The sequence below is a fragment of the Stegostoma tigrinum genome, chromosome 34 (assembly GCF_030684315.1).
Source record: "Stegostoma tigrinum isolate sSteTig4 chromosome 34, sSteTig4.hap1, whole genome shotgun sequence".
In the NCBI taxonomy this organism is placed as follows: domain Eukaryota; kingdom Metazoa; phylum Chordata; class Chondrichthyes; order Orectolobiformes; family Stegostomatidae; genus Stegostoma; species Stegostoma tigrinum.
Genome location: NC_081387.1, coordinates 24,440,025 through 24,456,852, shown reverse-complemented (window position 1 = coordinate 24,456,852; position 16,828 = coordinate 24,440,025). Strand labels below are relative to the sequence as shown.

Here is a 16,828-nt window from a genome sequence, read left to right as displayed (position 1 = left end):
GTGGGACAAAAATAGAAGTTGCTGGAAAAGCTCAGCTGATCTAGCAGCATGCGTGAAGAAAAATCAAATCTGTTCCGAGGAAGCATCACCAAACCCGAAAGGTTAACTCTGATTTACTTTACAGATGCTGCCAGATCTGCTGAGCTTCTCCAGCAACTTATGTTTTTGTTTCTGATTTACAGCATCTTCAGTTCTTTTGGTTCTGATTTAAAAGGTGCCCAGTTATGCAACTGAATTAAGGTCCTGGGTCATGCACCAAGTGCTGGGAAATGAGAGTCGGCTATATGGTACATCTTGTGGCAGACGGTGACATGATGGACAGAGTAATTTTGTTTTAAATATGTTAAATTGCTGAAGATGAAGATCGTGTAGTGACATGGGGGTGCCAGTAAAATACTCCTTTGAAGGGCCAGCACAGGCACGATAGATTGAATGGCTTTCTCGATCGCAGTAATGATTCTATGAAGAGTTTGGATTCGATGTTCGATGCTGATCCTCCCAGCCCAGTTCTGGGAGACCACTGCACAGTGAGAGGTGCCTCTGCCAGGTGAGATTTTAAACCTGACTGCCTTTTCAAGTGGGCATCAAAGGTACCATGACACTGCCCAATAGGATCATCGAGAAAGTGCTTGCCCTTCTGACCTGAGACATTGAATCTAAGACGAGCAAGGTGATACGAAATTGTATATACACATTAGTTTGGCACCAGCTAAAGTAATACATGCATTCTGTCACGGTACTGTATGCCAAAGGTTTGATTGCAGTAGAAAGGAAACAGAGGTGATTTATCAGGATTGTTTTTTAATTTCTGGAGAATTTGTGTTTTGATTGAATATTATATGGGTCAGTGCTGTTTACTTTGGAAAGAGGAAGTTGAGGGGAGATCTAAATGAAATTTATAAAATTAAGAGGGGGTTGCTGCAGATTGGATGGAAAGACTCCATTCCAGTTAGTTGAGAGATCCACAGTCACTGGTCATTGATTTGGGATGAGGCAGGAGGGGATTGAAGGAGAAATATTTACACTTAAAGAGTGGTAAATATCTGCTACTCACTGCCTAAAATAGTGATAGAGGCAAAAACTTTCCTAGTATGGAAAAAAGAGCTTGGATTATGTGCTTGACTTGTAGGCTAACCTTGCCTACAAGGTTATGCATTGAAAGCAGGGGATAGCGATAGATGGCTACTTGACTGATACATACACAAAATGACCAAAATGGCCCCCTTTTGTGCTGTAGATTTCAATAAATTCATCTTTACAATCTATTTCAAAGAAGAGCAGCAGGGTGTTCCTCTCAGGCCTGGGCAGTGTTTAGCCCCTAAAACATCATGAAAAAACAGATGATCTGGTTATCATCATGTTGCCAAAGGGGAGCTTGTTTTGAGAAATTGCATAGTGTGTTTCCTCCATTACAACACAGTCAGTAATCAAGGTGACCTTCATTGGCAAAAAAGCATTTTAGGATGCTCCATGATCAGAAAATTAAAACCTCAAGTCTCCTTCCATTTGGACAAATGAAAATTGCCACAGTCCCAAAGAATACTTGCTTTGCTAGAGAGACAGTCAACTGAAGGGAGGTTTAACCCGAGGATCAGTGTAGGGTGAGGGTTAACTTCAGGTAACCTCACCTAGTACAGGAATTAAACATGTACTGTTAGCAATTGGTCTGACATTGCAAACCAGCTCTCCAATTGACTAACCCAATGAAAACACCCATTAATGTGTGTGTTTGTGTTAACTAGACAAACAGGAAGATAGTTGATTGAAATACTGTCCTGATGAGAAGGATAAAGAAAAATCATTCAAAAGGGACCTTTCAGTGTATTGGAGTTCATTTCTCTGCAGAATGCGGGTGTTTTGGAACCCAACAGGGAAGTAATTAGATTATGCTTCAGCCAGCCATCTCCCACTGCTCCTCTCTGGGTACAACATCTTCCAATCAATTATCACCTCCCTTCATCGCTGGCACGTCTCCACAAACAGCAGGCACTGCCATCACCTTCACAGAAAGAAACAGGGAGGTCTCGATCTGCAGCAACGTGACAGCTGGTGCATGTTCAGTCCTCTTAATGCACACAGGTTGAATCCTGTCGTAACTCGTACTCACCCTATTACTTCCCAATTACTGTGCAAAACATGTTTCATATTGAAATGGACATTCATTCATGTTCATTATCAATATTCCACAGTAACAAGCCAATATTACTTCCTTCACAGATTAACTCACTTGTGGGATGTATGAATTGCTGGCAAGGTCTGCATTTATAATACACCCCTGATTCCCCTTGAGCAGGTGATGGTAAGCCACTATCCTGAACTGCTGCAGCCTGTGTGGTGCAGGTACACTCATAGAGCTCTTAGGGAGAGTGCCCCAGGATTTTTATCCAGCCAAAGTGAAAAAACAGCCAGCATACATCTCAAGTCAGGATGGTGAGTGGTTTGGAAAGGAACTTAGAGTGGACATTGCTTCGATGAGTCTGCTGCCCTTGTCTTTCTCATTGATCGGGGTCACGGATTTTGAAGGTATTGCCAAAGGAACCTTGGTTAGCTGCCACAATGCATCTTGTTTGTTGTACACGCTGCGTCCAAGACGGAGGAAGTAGATGCTTTAGATGTTGGATAAGGTGCCAGTCCAACAAGTTGCTTTGTCCTGGATTTTGTTGAGCTTCTTGTTTATTTCTGGAACCGTACTTTACTGTAGAGACACATTTGACAGAATTTCATCACATTCCTGACTTGTACCTTGTACATGGTGTGTGGACAGTAGGCTTTGGGGAGACAAGGCATGAGCTATTCACTGCACAATTCCTCTGCACTTTTGTAGTCAGAATACTTCCAAGGCTTCTCCAGCTTAGTTTCTGATCAATGGCACTTCTTACCCCAGGGTGTCGATAGTGGTGCAGTGGTAATATCACTAGACTAGTATTCCTATTGCTTGAGGATATATGTTCAAAACCCACTGTGGCAACTGTTGGAAATTAAATTCAATTAACAAATAATTTTAAAAATCATGAATTGCTAGCTAATTTCCTCAGTGGTGATGTTGAAACTCATCTGGTTCAGTAACAGCTTTAGGAAGGAAATCTGTAATGTGAGAATATTCTGAGTTGAATATGACACTCCGACAGAACAGGAGCAGTCACATATGCTTTGAACCATTGAATCTGTCTCTCTCCCCTCAGTTGCTGCCAGACCTGCTGAGTATTTTCAGCACCTTTTTTTCACAAGTAAGTTTAAAACAATGATAGTCCATACAGCCTGTGAAGACGGTCCAGTGAGGGGGGAGGTTGAGAGATGGAGGAAGTAGAAACCCAATAGTTTTTGCTCATGAGATAGTAGGAATTGCAGATGCTGGAGAATCTGAGATAATAAGGTGTAGTGCTGGATGAACACTACTGGCTAAGCAGCATCAGAGGAACAGGAAAGCTGACGTTTCGTGCCTAGACCCTTCTTCAGATTTCTGAGGAAGGGTCTAGACCCAAAATGTCAGCTTTTCCGCTCCTCTGATGCTGCTTGGCCTGTTGTGTTCATCCGGCTCTACATCTTGTTATCTCAAGTTTTGCTCATGCATCTATTTACTTTCTCTCTAGGCCACCTCCCTGTACAGTACTGACAGTGTGTGCCATACTGTCGGAGATGCTATCTTTGAAAGGAGGTCTTACACTGGGGCAAAAACAGAAGTTGTGGGAAGCTCAGCAGATCTGGCAGCATCCCCAGTTCTGAGGGAGGTCACCGGTCCTGAAATTTTAACTCTGATTTTTTTTCTCCACAAATGCTGCCAGATCTAATGAGCTTCCAGCAACTTCTGTTTTTGCTCCTGATTAACAGCATTCACAGTTCTTTCAGTTTTTGTTAAACTGGGGTCCTGTCTATCCTTTCTGGTGGATATAAAAGGTTCCCTGATGCTTGGGATGAGATGTGTGTTTAAAAGGAATTTGTTCTGTCCTGATTGTCTTGAAACCAAGTGTTAGAAATCTGGCACTGAGGTCTGTTCTATCAAAAGCAGTGTAAATGGCTTTAGCTTCTTTTTTAAAATGTAGACAAAAGAACCATGTGTGGTTGGAGTCAGGCCCACACAGATCCAGGGTTTTAGATTTTGCTTTCAGTTTTTGAAGCTAGGGATTTTGAGAGTTGGAGCTCCACAATATAGTTCTTTCTCTGCTGCTGCAAAAACCTTGAAGTCTCTTTCTGTTGCTAACCTGTTTCTTTCAGCATGTCATTCTGCTGAGTTAGAGTGAGAAGACCATTAGTGAGAATAACACTATTTTTCTGAATTTGCCTTTGCCAAGGATGTGTTTATGGGATGCTGCTATTGGAACAGTTGATGATCAGTAGATAAATAACATATGAAGACTTTTAAATACAGTTAAAGCTATGTGTTTTTTTTTGTTTGTAATTTAACTTGGTATAAGGATAAAATGTGCTATGCTTAAAGCTTAGATAACAAAGTGTGGAGCTGGATAAACACAGCAGGAAAAGCAGCAACTTAGGAGCACAAAAGCTGATGTTTCGGGCCTAGACCCTTCATCAGAAAAGGAGGATGGGGACAGCCTAGTGGTTTGATGAATTGAATCACAAATGGAAGTCAACACCTAACACTTGTCTTCAAATTACTTGCAAATAAGAGTCTGGGATAAGTCCTTGATATGTTTTGAGGGGATTTGGTCTGTTCCATTACAATGGTATTTCAAAGAAGAGCAGGGAAGATCATACATAGTCCTGCCTAATACACATCTATCAATCAGCAACACTTGAAAAAATTGTTGCCTGACTTGTATGTGTTTCATACGGGAGCTTGCTATGCACAACTTGATTGCCACCTTTCCTATCTTACAACAGTAGACTACAAGTCCATCATGAGCGGTCAGCCCGTAGCATCCTTGAGACCCTGTGGAAAAGGAGAGGGTAAATCCTGTTGGGCTATTTCCTGAGCAGACTGTCAAGGTCATTTGGCAGAATGTCTCATTGCCGTACACTGTCCAACAAACACCAAAACATTGCTTGGCTGGTGGTGAGAAGGGCACTACTTATGAGACCTTTCTTGAATGCTCAGTCTGTCTGTGCCACTGCACTCTGCCCTCAAAGCAGCAAAAGGGTGCGGGGGGTGGGGGGGGGGGGGTGCAGGGTAGACACTGTCTCATATCCTTTGCTGGAATGTGCCTTTGTGAAGGGGAAAGATGCAGCAGTTTTTGTCAGGGTTTGCCTTATGCAGTTCTGTGACGCAGGACCCTGTTCTACAGTCTGTTCCCTGGGACTGCACACCGAGACAAACAATCACAGTACCTGGAGGATCATCAACTCAGTGAAAGATGCTCTTTGGACTGCCCAAATCCCATTGGTCTTCCAGACTAAGGATTGACCCCAACCACATGTTGCAGACTGGCACATTCCAAGGTCCAGGACTACGTGCTAAGGGATGCACTAAAGTTAGGGGCAGTTGCAGCCAAGGCACAGTGGGGAAAGACCGGGTCTTCTTGCTGAAGCTAATTGGGGGTCTTTTCAGTTATTGGACCCTCCTAGTGTCTCAAATATATGTAAATATTGTCTGGTTCAAGTAAGAGGTGTCTAGTTTGTTTGTTGGATAGAGTCAAACTTCAGTGTTTACTTGTTTCCTTTATATGCTGTTGTACAGAACCATATTTTTATGAGTAAAGTATATTTTTAAAATTAAAAACGTGACAACATTAGGAAAATGACCATGATTTGAGATGTTCTGAGATTACTAAAAGGTTTTATCTATAAAAGTCATTTTCTTGGATGAATAAAGGATAATCTTGTCCGCTGTTTTGACATTGTGACACTCACTGTCGAAGACCAAACGTATTGAGTTTGAGAATTGCAGTAACCTGTGAAATTATTTTCAGCATTAGCCAATGTTATCATGATATGATATAAAGAAATGGGAAAACTAGAGAACTCATTTTGCAGCCCATGTAATGTAGAATGTGATGGGAACTTAGCTACAGTCTTTTATTTAGTGTGAATGAAACCTATCTAAAGCAAATAACAAAACAGTAATATTTTGTTGTTAGCTTTTCCACCCACTTGTGGGCATTTAGTTTGGTAAATTTTTTTACAAGCAGAGATAAACCATTTGTTTGACAATACAATCTGTCTATATTACACTATTAAGCAAGGTGAATGTATTTTAATTTGTGAACACTTACCTCGACGTCACTTTGAAATTGGAACCAGTTGAAGATAACCTCTAACCTAAGGAAGGACTTAGAATTACAAAATGTATTTCAGCGCAAGTTTGTCAGAGTCAATAAGGTGCTCTTGCAGTTTTGTCATTATTCTAACCTCAAACCAGTGCCTGTGACATTTTACATTTTTAAAAGATGCTGGATAATTACAAGTTGTCGGAGCTGAAATGCATCGGCCAAATTGAACACAATGAATTCCTACAAACAGCTATACAGTAATGATCATATTTAGTGATGTCAGTTGGAGGATGAATATTGGGCTAGGCACTGGGGAAAGCTCACTCACTGAATTTGACAATAACACTGCAGGATCAAACATCCAGCTGACAGGGAGGGCAGGACTGTCTATTTTATGTCTCATCTAAAAACATTATTTCCAACAATGCAGCACTCTGTCCAAACCGCACTGGGAGTTTCAAGTTAGATGTTACTCTTAGAAGTGGCATCACTACTTTCTGACTCAGACACAAGAGCACTACCTGCACAACTAACAGTGACCATTGTGATCCAAAGCACATGTGTAGACTGAATGCCAGTAAGTTCTTTATAATTGATTCCTTTCTCAAGCCACCTATGCTGCTCAAGGTGAACATTTAGACCGTAGTCTATTACAGAGCAGTAAGTGGTTACCCAGAGCAGCCCACATCCTCTCCTATTTGTTAATCCAATACACTATTGCTGTTGGACATCATCTCCTTAATGTGTTCCTTGAAAGGGGAGTTGGTTAGTTTGGATGACTGGTTTGCAACCCAGAGTAACACCAACAGTGTGAGTTCAATTGCGACATCAGCTAAGGTCACCATCTAGGTCCTGCCTCCTTAACCTTGTCTGAGCTGTGCTGAGTGACCTTTCACAATCACCCACCAGTTATCTTGCTTCAATGAGAGAACAACCTAATGGGACTACTGCTACCTCATTTAGCTCCACTTCCAGGTTAAGGATCTACCTGTCATTCACATCCTCTCAATGACTTTAAGTCTATGGAATGATTTTATAAATCTGCAGTGTTCACACGCAGCAAATCAGATGTGATATTCCGGTAAGTTTAACTATAGCCTCATTCACCAGCAGTAGGGACTCAAAGAGATTGAAATGGGCCACCCTTTTCATGTCTATTCCAATATTCAGTTTGAAAAATGACAGTGGAGCTGAGTATCAAGTGCGGGTTACTGAATGAGAGTTCATTTCAAAGCCATGATATAAAATCTCCAGGGCTTCCTCTGACATCCTGTTCTATGTCCTCACAGTCATTTTTGCAAAGATGGATCTCTGAACACTAATTCTGAATTAAATTTCTCTCATCTTAGCCAATTAATGTATGGTTGTCTATCTAACAGTCTGGTCGGACCCATTCTCCTCCCTGTGCCCGTAGCCTGACACGAGCCTGCACTAATGTACACATCCAATTTCTTTTTGACATCATTCATTGTCTCTGATTCCATCAAAATTCTACTTCCAAGTCATTATCCCCTCTGCATAAACTCCTTCTTCACACCTTAAAACCTTAAATCTTTGCCCCCTAGCCCTTACACCATCAGCTAATAAAACAGGTTTTCTTTATCTACCTTATCTAAACCTGTCATAATGTTGTACAGCTCTGTCAGATCCTGCCTCTACCTATTTTGCTTCAAGGAGAACAGCCTCAGCTTATTCACCCTCACTTGGTCACAAAAACCCCTAGGCTCTGGAACCATTCTGGGAGATCTGAAGCAGTCCAAGTCCAAATACAGCAAGATCTGGATAATACTCAAGCTTGGGCTGAAAAGTGACAAGTAACATTCATGTGACACAAAAACCATTTCCAATAAGCGAGAATATAACCACCGGCCTTTGACTTTCAATTGTGATACCTTCACCGAAATCTTCACTATCAACCTAGGTGTAATCGTTGATCAGAAACTAAACTGGACTGGTGACGTAAATACTCTGGCTACAAGAACAGGTCAGAGGCAGGGAATACTGCAGCATGTATTTTACCTCTGGACTCCGCAATAATTGTTCACCATCTGTACAGCTCAAGTCAGGCATGTGATGGAATATTCACCATATGCCTGAATGAATGCAGTTACAGCAACGCTCAAGAAGCTTGACACCAACCAGGAGAAAGCAGCCCACATGGTTGTCACCAGATCCACAAATATCCACTTCCTTCACTACCGACGCTCAGTAGCAATGGTGTGTGCTATCTACAAGATACCCTGCAGAAATTCACCAAGATCCTCATACAGCACCTTCCAAACCCATGACCACTTCTATCTAGAAGGACATGGACAGCGGATACATGGGAACGCCTCCCCTTCCAAGCTTCTCACCACCCTAACTTGGAAATATATCACGGCTGTTTAGCTGTCGCTGAGTCAAAACCCTGGATTTCCCTCCCTAAGGACATTGTGGGTCTACCTCTACCAGGTGGACTGCAGCAGTTCCAGAAGGCAGCTCACCACCACCTTCTCAAAGGCAATAAATGCTGACCCAGTCAGTCACGTCAAAGCTCTATGAATCTATAGAAAATAAATGCCTCTTCAGCATGTTTTCAAGGACATTCACATCTTCCTTAAGGTGTGGACATAGACCTGGACACAACATTTTAATTGTGGTCTAAACCACACCTTAGATTATTTAAGCATAACATCCCTGATATTTTCACTGCCCAATGTGCTTTGTTAACCTCATACTCCATATGTTCTGCCACTTATGCCATTTACCCCAAGTCCCCCTACACCACTTCTTAGATCTGCACCTTTAAATCTATGTTTCCTCTCTCTATCTTCCTTTCTCACACCATTCTGTACTAAATTGCATCTGCTACTTGTCTGTCCATTTTTCCAACCTAGGTACCATTGCAGTTGATTGTATAATACTCACAATTTGTCACAACTTGTCACAACCAAAAAAGCTTGGTAAAATTATCAAATTTTGAAATTTGACCCCCATACCCCTATATTTGAGTCACTTATGTATTTCCAAAAAAAAGCCTCATTTTTCAATCAAGATAATACAAATCAAATTAACTCTCTGTCATTTATATGTCAATAATCCTATCCAAGTCAGAAATGGCACAAGTATGGTGCTTTACCTGAAATATACAGTAATGCCTGTGATTTTTATCTTTGTTATTGAGTACCACACTTGGTGATGTTGAATGTTGCAAGAGTGCTGGATTTGTACTCTTTTCTGTGATTTATATATATATTTTAGTAAATGGGAAATGATATTTTTATTGCATTAGGTCTGGTATATCAGCTCATTATGGTAACTAAACTAATTTGCAAAAGTGACTTATATTCATTAGAAGATTGGTTATGTCTATTGTACAGGATACACTCTCATTTGGGAAGTTCAAGGCATGAAACAATACGGAAAAAAATCAACAACTGATGATTTTCCGGTCTTGTAGTGATTTTATATCTTTAATTCCTTACAAAATAAAGTTATCTGCTCCAGTCTTCTACATTTGGGTAGCACAGTGGCTCAGTGGTTAGCACTGCTGCCTGACAGGACAAGGCACATGGGTTTGATTCCACTCTCAGGCAACTGTTTGTGTGGAGTTTGTACATTCTTCTTGTGTCCGTGTGGGTTTCTGCTGAGTGTTCCGTTTCCTCTCACAATCCAAAGATGTGCAGGTTGGGTGGATTGGCCATATTAAACTGTCCATTGCTTCAGGGGCATGTATGTTAGATGCATTAACCATGGGAAATGCAGGATTACAGGGAGAGGGTAAAAGGATGGATCTGGGTTTGATGCTCTTCAGAGGTTTGGTGTGGACTTGTTGAACCAAATGGCCTGTTTGCACAGTGTAGGGATTCTATGGAACTTTAAATTGTTTCTTTGGGGTGCTGAGTGCTCTGAGCTGCAAGCATAAACAGAAAACATGAAGACATTTCATGCCATGTAATTTCTTTGAGTAGCCAGATCTTAGTGATGAATAAGTGAGGACAGCTCAGGGCTGGTGAAGGAAACACTGTTCCACATTTAGCATTAAGCACTCAGTTAAAGCGTCCTCCTACATCTATCCAAAAAACACAAACTTACAATAACACTATTATGGCACTCAACAAGAGATGGAAATTTCAATGTCTGTCTGTTCTCTTCTTTGAGTTTCAAAAGTTTACTTTACTCATAAATTATTGAGCAATAAAAGGCAGGTTTAACACCAATCCATGCAGACTGAAGACAGTCTGGTGGAAGTTTGACATTTCTTATCCAATTGCAACAAAAGGGCATTTACTAACTATGAAAGAAAACTATTTACATTCCATTAAGCCTATAAGGGTATCTTGAAACTAAACAGACACTTGGAATTTGTTGTACTTTGCCAGAAAAACCTCAGAATTTGGTCATTCCCCTCTGTGCGTTGGCAGCAGCTACCCCAGGGAGATTTATGGCAGGTGATCCAATCCTAACCAATGCCGACTTTTCATAATTGTGAATGTAATGGCCTGTTAATCTGCAGACCCAAGTAATGTCCCGGGGACTCGGGTTTGAATCCTGCTAAAGCAGATGGTGGATTATGAGTTCAATAAAAATCTAGAATTAAGAGTCTAATGATGAGCATGAAACCATTGTCAGTTATCAGAAAAACCCATCTGGTTCACTAACATCCTTCAGCAAAGGAATTTGCCATTCTTACCTTGTCTGGACTACTGTAACTCTATATCCACAGTAATGTGTTGACTCTTAACTGCTCTCTAGAATGGGCAATAAATGCTGGTCTAGCCAAAGTCACCCACATGCTGTGAATGAATGGAAAACAAAGTCGTTCTGCTTGTCTGCTCATTAATTCTACAACCAGCCTCTTTGACACCAGGTTCATGGTGTCATGCAGTGGGACTGGCAGAGGTGCTCATTGCTGCTAAGGTTTTGTGATGTTTGTTCTACTGGCATCACATTAAAACACAATTTGACAGCACTGTCCAAATGCAGCAGCACATGGAGAGCAGGATAACAAAGTGTGGAGCTGGATGAACACAGCAGGCCAAGCAGCATCTCAGGAGCACAAAAGCTGATGTTTCGGGCCTAGACCCTTCATCAGGGAGGGGGATGGGGAGAGGGTTCTGGAATAAATAGGGAGAGAGGGGGAGGCGGACCGAAGATGGAGAGAAAAGAAGATAGGTGGAGAGGAGAGTATAGGTGGGGGGGTAGGGAGGGATAGGTCAGTCCAGGGAAGACGGACAGGTCAAGGAGGTGGGATGAGGTTAGTAGGTGGGAAATGGAGGTGTGGCTTGAGGTGGGAGGAAGGGATGGGTGAGAGGAAGAACAGGTTAGGGAGGCAGAGACCGGCTGGGCTGGTTTTGATATGCAGTGGGGGGAGGAGGCGAGCTGGGCTGGTTGTGTGATGCAGTGGGGGGAGGGGACGAACTGGGCTGGTTTTGGGATGCGGTGGGGGAAGGGGAGATTTTGAAGCTTGTGAAGTCCACATTGATACCATTGGGCTGCAGGCTTCCCAAGCAGAAAATGAGTTGCTGTTCCTGCAACCTTCGGGTGGCATCATTGTGGCACTGCAGGAGGCCCATGATGGACATGTCGTCTAAAGAATGGGAGGGGGAGTTGAAATGGTTCGCGACTGGGAGGTGCAGTTGTTTATTGCGAACCGAGCGGAGGTGTTCTGCAAAGTGGTCTCCAAGCCTCCGCTTGGTTTCCCCAATGTAGAGGAAGCCACACCTGGTACAATGGATACAGTATACCACACAGGCACCCAGCTTTGAGCAGACAAGTGACAAGTAACATTTGTGTCACGTAATTAGCATTTCAATAGAAAGGGAATCTGACCATCACTGCTTGACATTCAGAACTATTACCTCGCTGAATCCCCCACAATCAGCATCCAAGAATACTATTGACCAGAAACTGAACTGGACCAGCCATATAAATACTGCAGCTACAACAGCAGCCCAGAAGTTAGCAATATCACAGCAAGAAACTCGTTTCCTCACTGCCCATGGCCTCTATATCCTCTACAAGGCACAAGTCAGGAGTGTGAGGGAATACTCCCCAGTTTCCTGGGTTGGTGCAGCTGGGAGAACACTCAAAAAAGCTCAATTCCAGGGTGTACAAAGCAGCCTCCATATCCACATTCAGTCCCTCCACCACTGATGCTCAGTGGCTGCAGTGTGTACCATCTATATGATTGACAGCAGAAATTCATCAAAGCTCCTTAAACAGCACTTTCCAAACTCATAGCTAATGGCATCTAGAATGACAAGAGCATGGGAACATCATCATCTGCAAGGTCCCTTCCAAGCCACACACTATCCTGATATATTGGAAATATGTCACCATTCCTTCAGTGTCACTGGCTGAAATCCTTGAAGTGACTCCCTAATAGCACGGTGGGCGTGACTACACCAAACGTGCTTCGCAGTTCAAAAAGTCAGCTCATCAGCAGCTTCTCAGAGGACAACTAAGGATGGATACCAAGTGATGGCCTGGTGGCATTATCACATCTAATATCACCATGGCAGATGGTGGGATTTGAATTCAATAGAAAACAAATCTGGATTAAAAGTCTAATGATGACCATGGATCCATTATCGATCGTTGGAGAAATCAGTCTGGTTCACTAATGTCCTTTAGGGAAGGAAACTACCATCCTTAACTGGTGTGGCCGACAGGTAGCTCCAGGCTCACAGCAATGCCTTCTGGGCAATTAGGGTTGGGCAATAAATGCTGGTCTAACCAGTGAACCGACATCCCATGAAAAATTGTAACCACATACAACAAATCCATGATTGACATCTTTAAAATGCTTTAAGTATGTGTTTTTCTTCCTCTACCATCTTTTTTGTCAATGGCTTAATATTTATTTCTACAAGATAAAGAAAAGTCTTTTACTGAAATTTACAACTCTGTTTGATTGACACTTTTGTAGGGCAGTCACAACTTTTATTTTAACGACAGCATTCACTGGTTTGATACAGAGTGCATGCTGGATGCACAACATCGAGGGCCGAAGGACCTGTACTGTGCCGTTATGTTCTATGTTCTAGGACTTGGAAGTGTCATGAGTTGTAATGGAGATTGGGCGGGGTTTGAAAGGGTGTGTGTTGGAGACCGTAAAATATAACTAAATAATTGACATGAAGAAGCAAAACAAAACACCACATACACCTTCCCTTCTCCCTTTTATCACTGAGTGAAAATTGGGACTGACAGGTTACTTTCTAGAATATTAGATCTGCCAAGTTAGAAAAATTTCGTATTCAAGCCACGTATTTCTAAAATGAAAACCAACGTCTGTCTCTGAATAACTGTTCTAACTGTTTCTACTGAAATTCCTTTCATTATTTCTGCAGCAAATATCAACCTTAATCCACTGGAAATTTCTTTCATTGTCCCTCTGTCTATTTTTTCAACCATCACAAGATTGCCTCTTTCTTTGGTTTTAGGTTGTATACCTGTGTGAAACAGAAATTTCTCACTTCCCTGATATAACAAGGTGTGAAGCTGGATGAACACAGCAGGCCAAGCAGCATCAGAGGAGCAGGAAAGCTGATGTTTCGGGCCTAGACCTCCCTTCCCTACTGTCTGCAGTATTTTTTTAATCCAAAATATCTCTATCTCTGCACAATGAATCCTTTTCCATGTTGATTTTGGATTTCAATGGCAAAGAATAGGCTGACATAAAACCTGATGACAATTCACTGGCACTAATACTGCACAAGACCCCAACTTTCTCGTTCTCTGCCATACAGCCCCAGTCCATATTGATCAGAACTTTATGTCTTTCACTTTGTCTTTCTGCGGAATACCTCCATCTATATCAACAAAATTATTCTATCACTCAGCAGTGGAACCCTGTTTTTAATAAGCTAAAGTCTGTTTCTCTCTGGTAAAGCTCTATCTTTATCTAACTAAACTCTCCCTGTATCTATGTAACATCTGTCTCTGTACAAATATATCTTACCCATATCTATCTAAAGTTTATCTCTCTGCAGTATATTTCTATCTTTATTTTGCCTGTCTTTCCCTCTCTCTGCTGTACATCTCAATTTAAAGTCTCTCTCTGTGCAGAGTATCTCCATCTGCATCTAGCCTCTCACTCTCTGCAGTGTCTATCTGGACCTAATCTCTTTCTCTCTCTCTCTCTCTCTCCCTCTCTCTTTCTATGTAGTGCATCTCTAACTCTCTCTCTCTCTATGCAGTGTCTCTCTAACTGGGTCTAGCCTCTCTCTCACTATGAAGTGTACTCGATCTGTATCTAAACTCTTTCTCTCTCTGTCTCCCTGTCTATGCATCGTGTATCTATCTGAATCAAGACATTGTGCAGCGTATCTCAATCTGTATCTAGTCCTTCTCTATGCAGTGCATCACTATCTATCTAAAGTCTCTCTCTCTCTCTTTCTCTCTCACTCTGCAATCTAGACTAGCTCTAGGCAATGTATCTCCATCAGTATCTAGTTTCGCTCTATCTGTCTGTGCATGTATCTATATCTAGTCCCCGTCTGTGTAGTGTATTTCTAACTGTGTCTAAAGTCTCTCTCTCTATGCAGTGTTTTTTTTCTGCGTCTTGTCTCTATGCAGTGGGCTCTATTTGTGCTCTCTCTCTCTCTCTCTCTCTTTCTGTGCAGTCTCTCTCTATACCTCCCTGCAGTATCTCTATCAGTAAGTCTTAGGGTATCAGCAATACCTTTCTTTTGTATTTAAAAGCCGACCTCTTCCTCTCGCCCCACCTGCATCATATCTCCCTTCCTATGGCTGACTAAAGTTTGCCTCTAGCTCGTAATATCTCCTTTCCTGTTGCCTGGTTCTTTCTTCCAGTGAGCCATTCATCCGTGGGGAGGGCTGCCTCTCACATGGGCCCCGTGTATACCCACACCTCAGACATAGTGTCGCTTCTGGCGTGTTTCTACATGACTGCATCAAAATGCAGATATCTGGCATGTAGCATTATATTGCAAACATTTCCATAAAATGCTCTATCTCTCTGTCTCTCTCTCTCTCACACACACACACACACACAGCCTGCTGATTTACACCGCGAGCTTCGGGCCAAAGAACAACAGCAGGACAGAGAGGGAGATGGTGTTGACAAGTGAATCTCATCCTTCCCCTATTACCCTGCCTTCAAACTCCACGCACAACTGCAGTAATGATCTTTGTTGCTGTCTGAACTCTCCTCGTTCTATGTCTGGGATGCTTGTCCGTTTCACCATAAATATTCTGCTGGCTCGCCCTTTTGCAATGAATGGGAGATTAAAGCTTCATTGGAACCTGCGATGCCGCAGAACTGCAATAAATTAGAAATGGGGTAAAGTGTTTCTTTTACATGAGAAAGAGGGAGAATAGCCCTGCTTTCTATAACCAGAGCTGCTTATCCTTTTCCAGGACAACTGGTACGGTGACAGGACTGTCAGTGCTGGAAGCCCCGGATTCATACAGAGCACCGTCAAGCACTGTGTATCCCCACAGCTTCCAGCTGAGAAACGGCCAGGTAGCTGGGCCATTTCCGTGGATAGCCAATGGCAATGAAGCCGTGACAGGAAAGGGGCTAACGGGAAAGGCACATGTCACACTTTGCATCCATTTAGCTCCGGCCTGCCCTGTTTGAATCCAGAACGCAGGCGGACCAATGTGTGCTAACGCTAAAACATTGATGCCATGAGCGGTCCTGCTACTATGTAGCTCTGACCGATTGGTTGGAATTTTTCCTATTTAATTGTTACATGTCAGGAGATTCCCACTAACAATCCAGCACAACATTTCCACATTCCACTCACCCCAGTAACACAACTAAAGCAAAAAAAACAAAAATAAATTTGGGTTTGCAGCACAACCAGCGTCATTAGGACAAGGGAAAACGATTTTACCTGCTTTTTCAGTAGCCATGGTCTGTGTTAAAATGAAACTAAAGTAAAACTACCGGAAGCCTCACATTTATTGAAACAGAGTCGATGGAAAACAATAATCAAATTAAACTGGCAAGACAGGTTGCTTTTGCGTTATCATCCCCTAACAGTTGGACCTGTGTAGAGTCGCTCTTTCAATACATCTCTGGTCCCGCCTTCTTCTCTCCCCAGAGGCTGCTTATTGGTGTTAGCGGCAGAAGGGCTCGCCCCCATCCGGCAATTCCTTCTCTCTGATTGCTCCGTCATCGCGTCAATCACAGTTTTGGGGTCGTTTGGCTTTTGGTGCTCACACTGTGCTGGCTACCTACTTTTAACTCCCTTGCAGCTCCAGCCGTGAGGCTGAAAGAAGGTCCCATCACTGCAAGAAGTGCATAGCTGCAGAATGGGCTTCCTTATAGGAGATCATAAAACATGACGCTGAGCAAAGTACTGCGGGTGCTGGAGGGTTGTGGAGAAAACAGACACTAAGCAGGAACAGAGATAGATTAGGAACTGCAGATGCTGGAGAATCTGAGATAACAAGGTGTAGAGCTGGATGAACTCAGCAGGCCAAGCAGCATCAGAGGAGCAGGAAAGTTGACGTTTCGGGAACAGTTCGCCATGCCAATGGACTGAGAATTACTCATCATAAATTTCGAAAATTATTTCAGTAACTTTTCAGGTCCGGCAACCCCTCCTCAGAACCGGACTCGAAATGTTAACTCTAAAATTTTCATCACGGATGCTGCCAGATCTGCTGAGCTTTTCCAGCAACGTCTGTTCTTAATTTTAAAGTAT

At 42.5% G+C, this 16,828-nt stretch overlaps 1 protein-coding gene across 2 annotated transcripts in view; it reads right to left on the bottom strand.

Moving 5' to 3' along the window:
* Window positions 1-16,328, bottom strand: part of LOC125446451 (proline-rich transmembrane protein 1-like) — a 36,279-nt gene extending 19,951 nt beyond the window's left edge. Inside the window, exons 1-2 of one of the 2 annotated variants that reach the window (XM_048520049.2) lie at window positions 16,013-16,328; window positions 6,168-6,213 (exon numbers count right to left, since the gene is read on the bottom strand). Coding sequence is in view for 1 of the 2 variants with exons in the window: in XM_048520048.2 (XP_048376005.1) it covers window positions 16,013-16,031 (19 nt within the window). In the remaining variant the exon portion in view is untranslated. The remainder of the gene's footprint in view (window positions 1-6,167; window positions 6,214-16,012) is intronic. The other variant, XM_048520048.2, reaches the window with a different exon arrangement.
* Window positions 16,329-16,828: the final 500 nt, after the last annotated feature.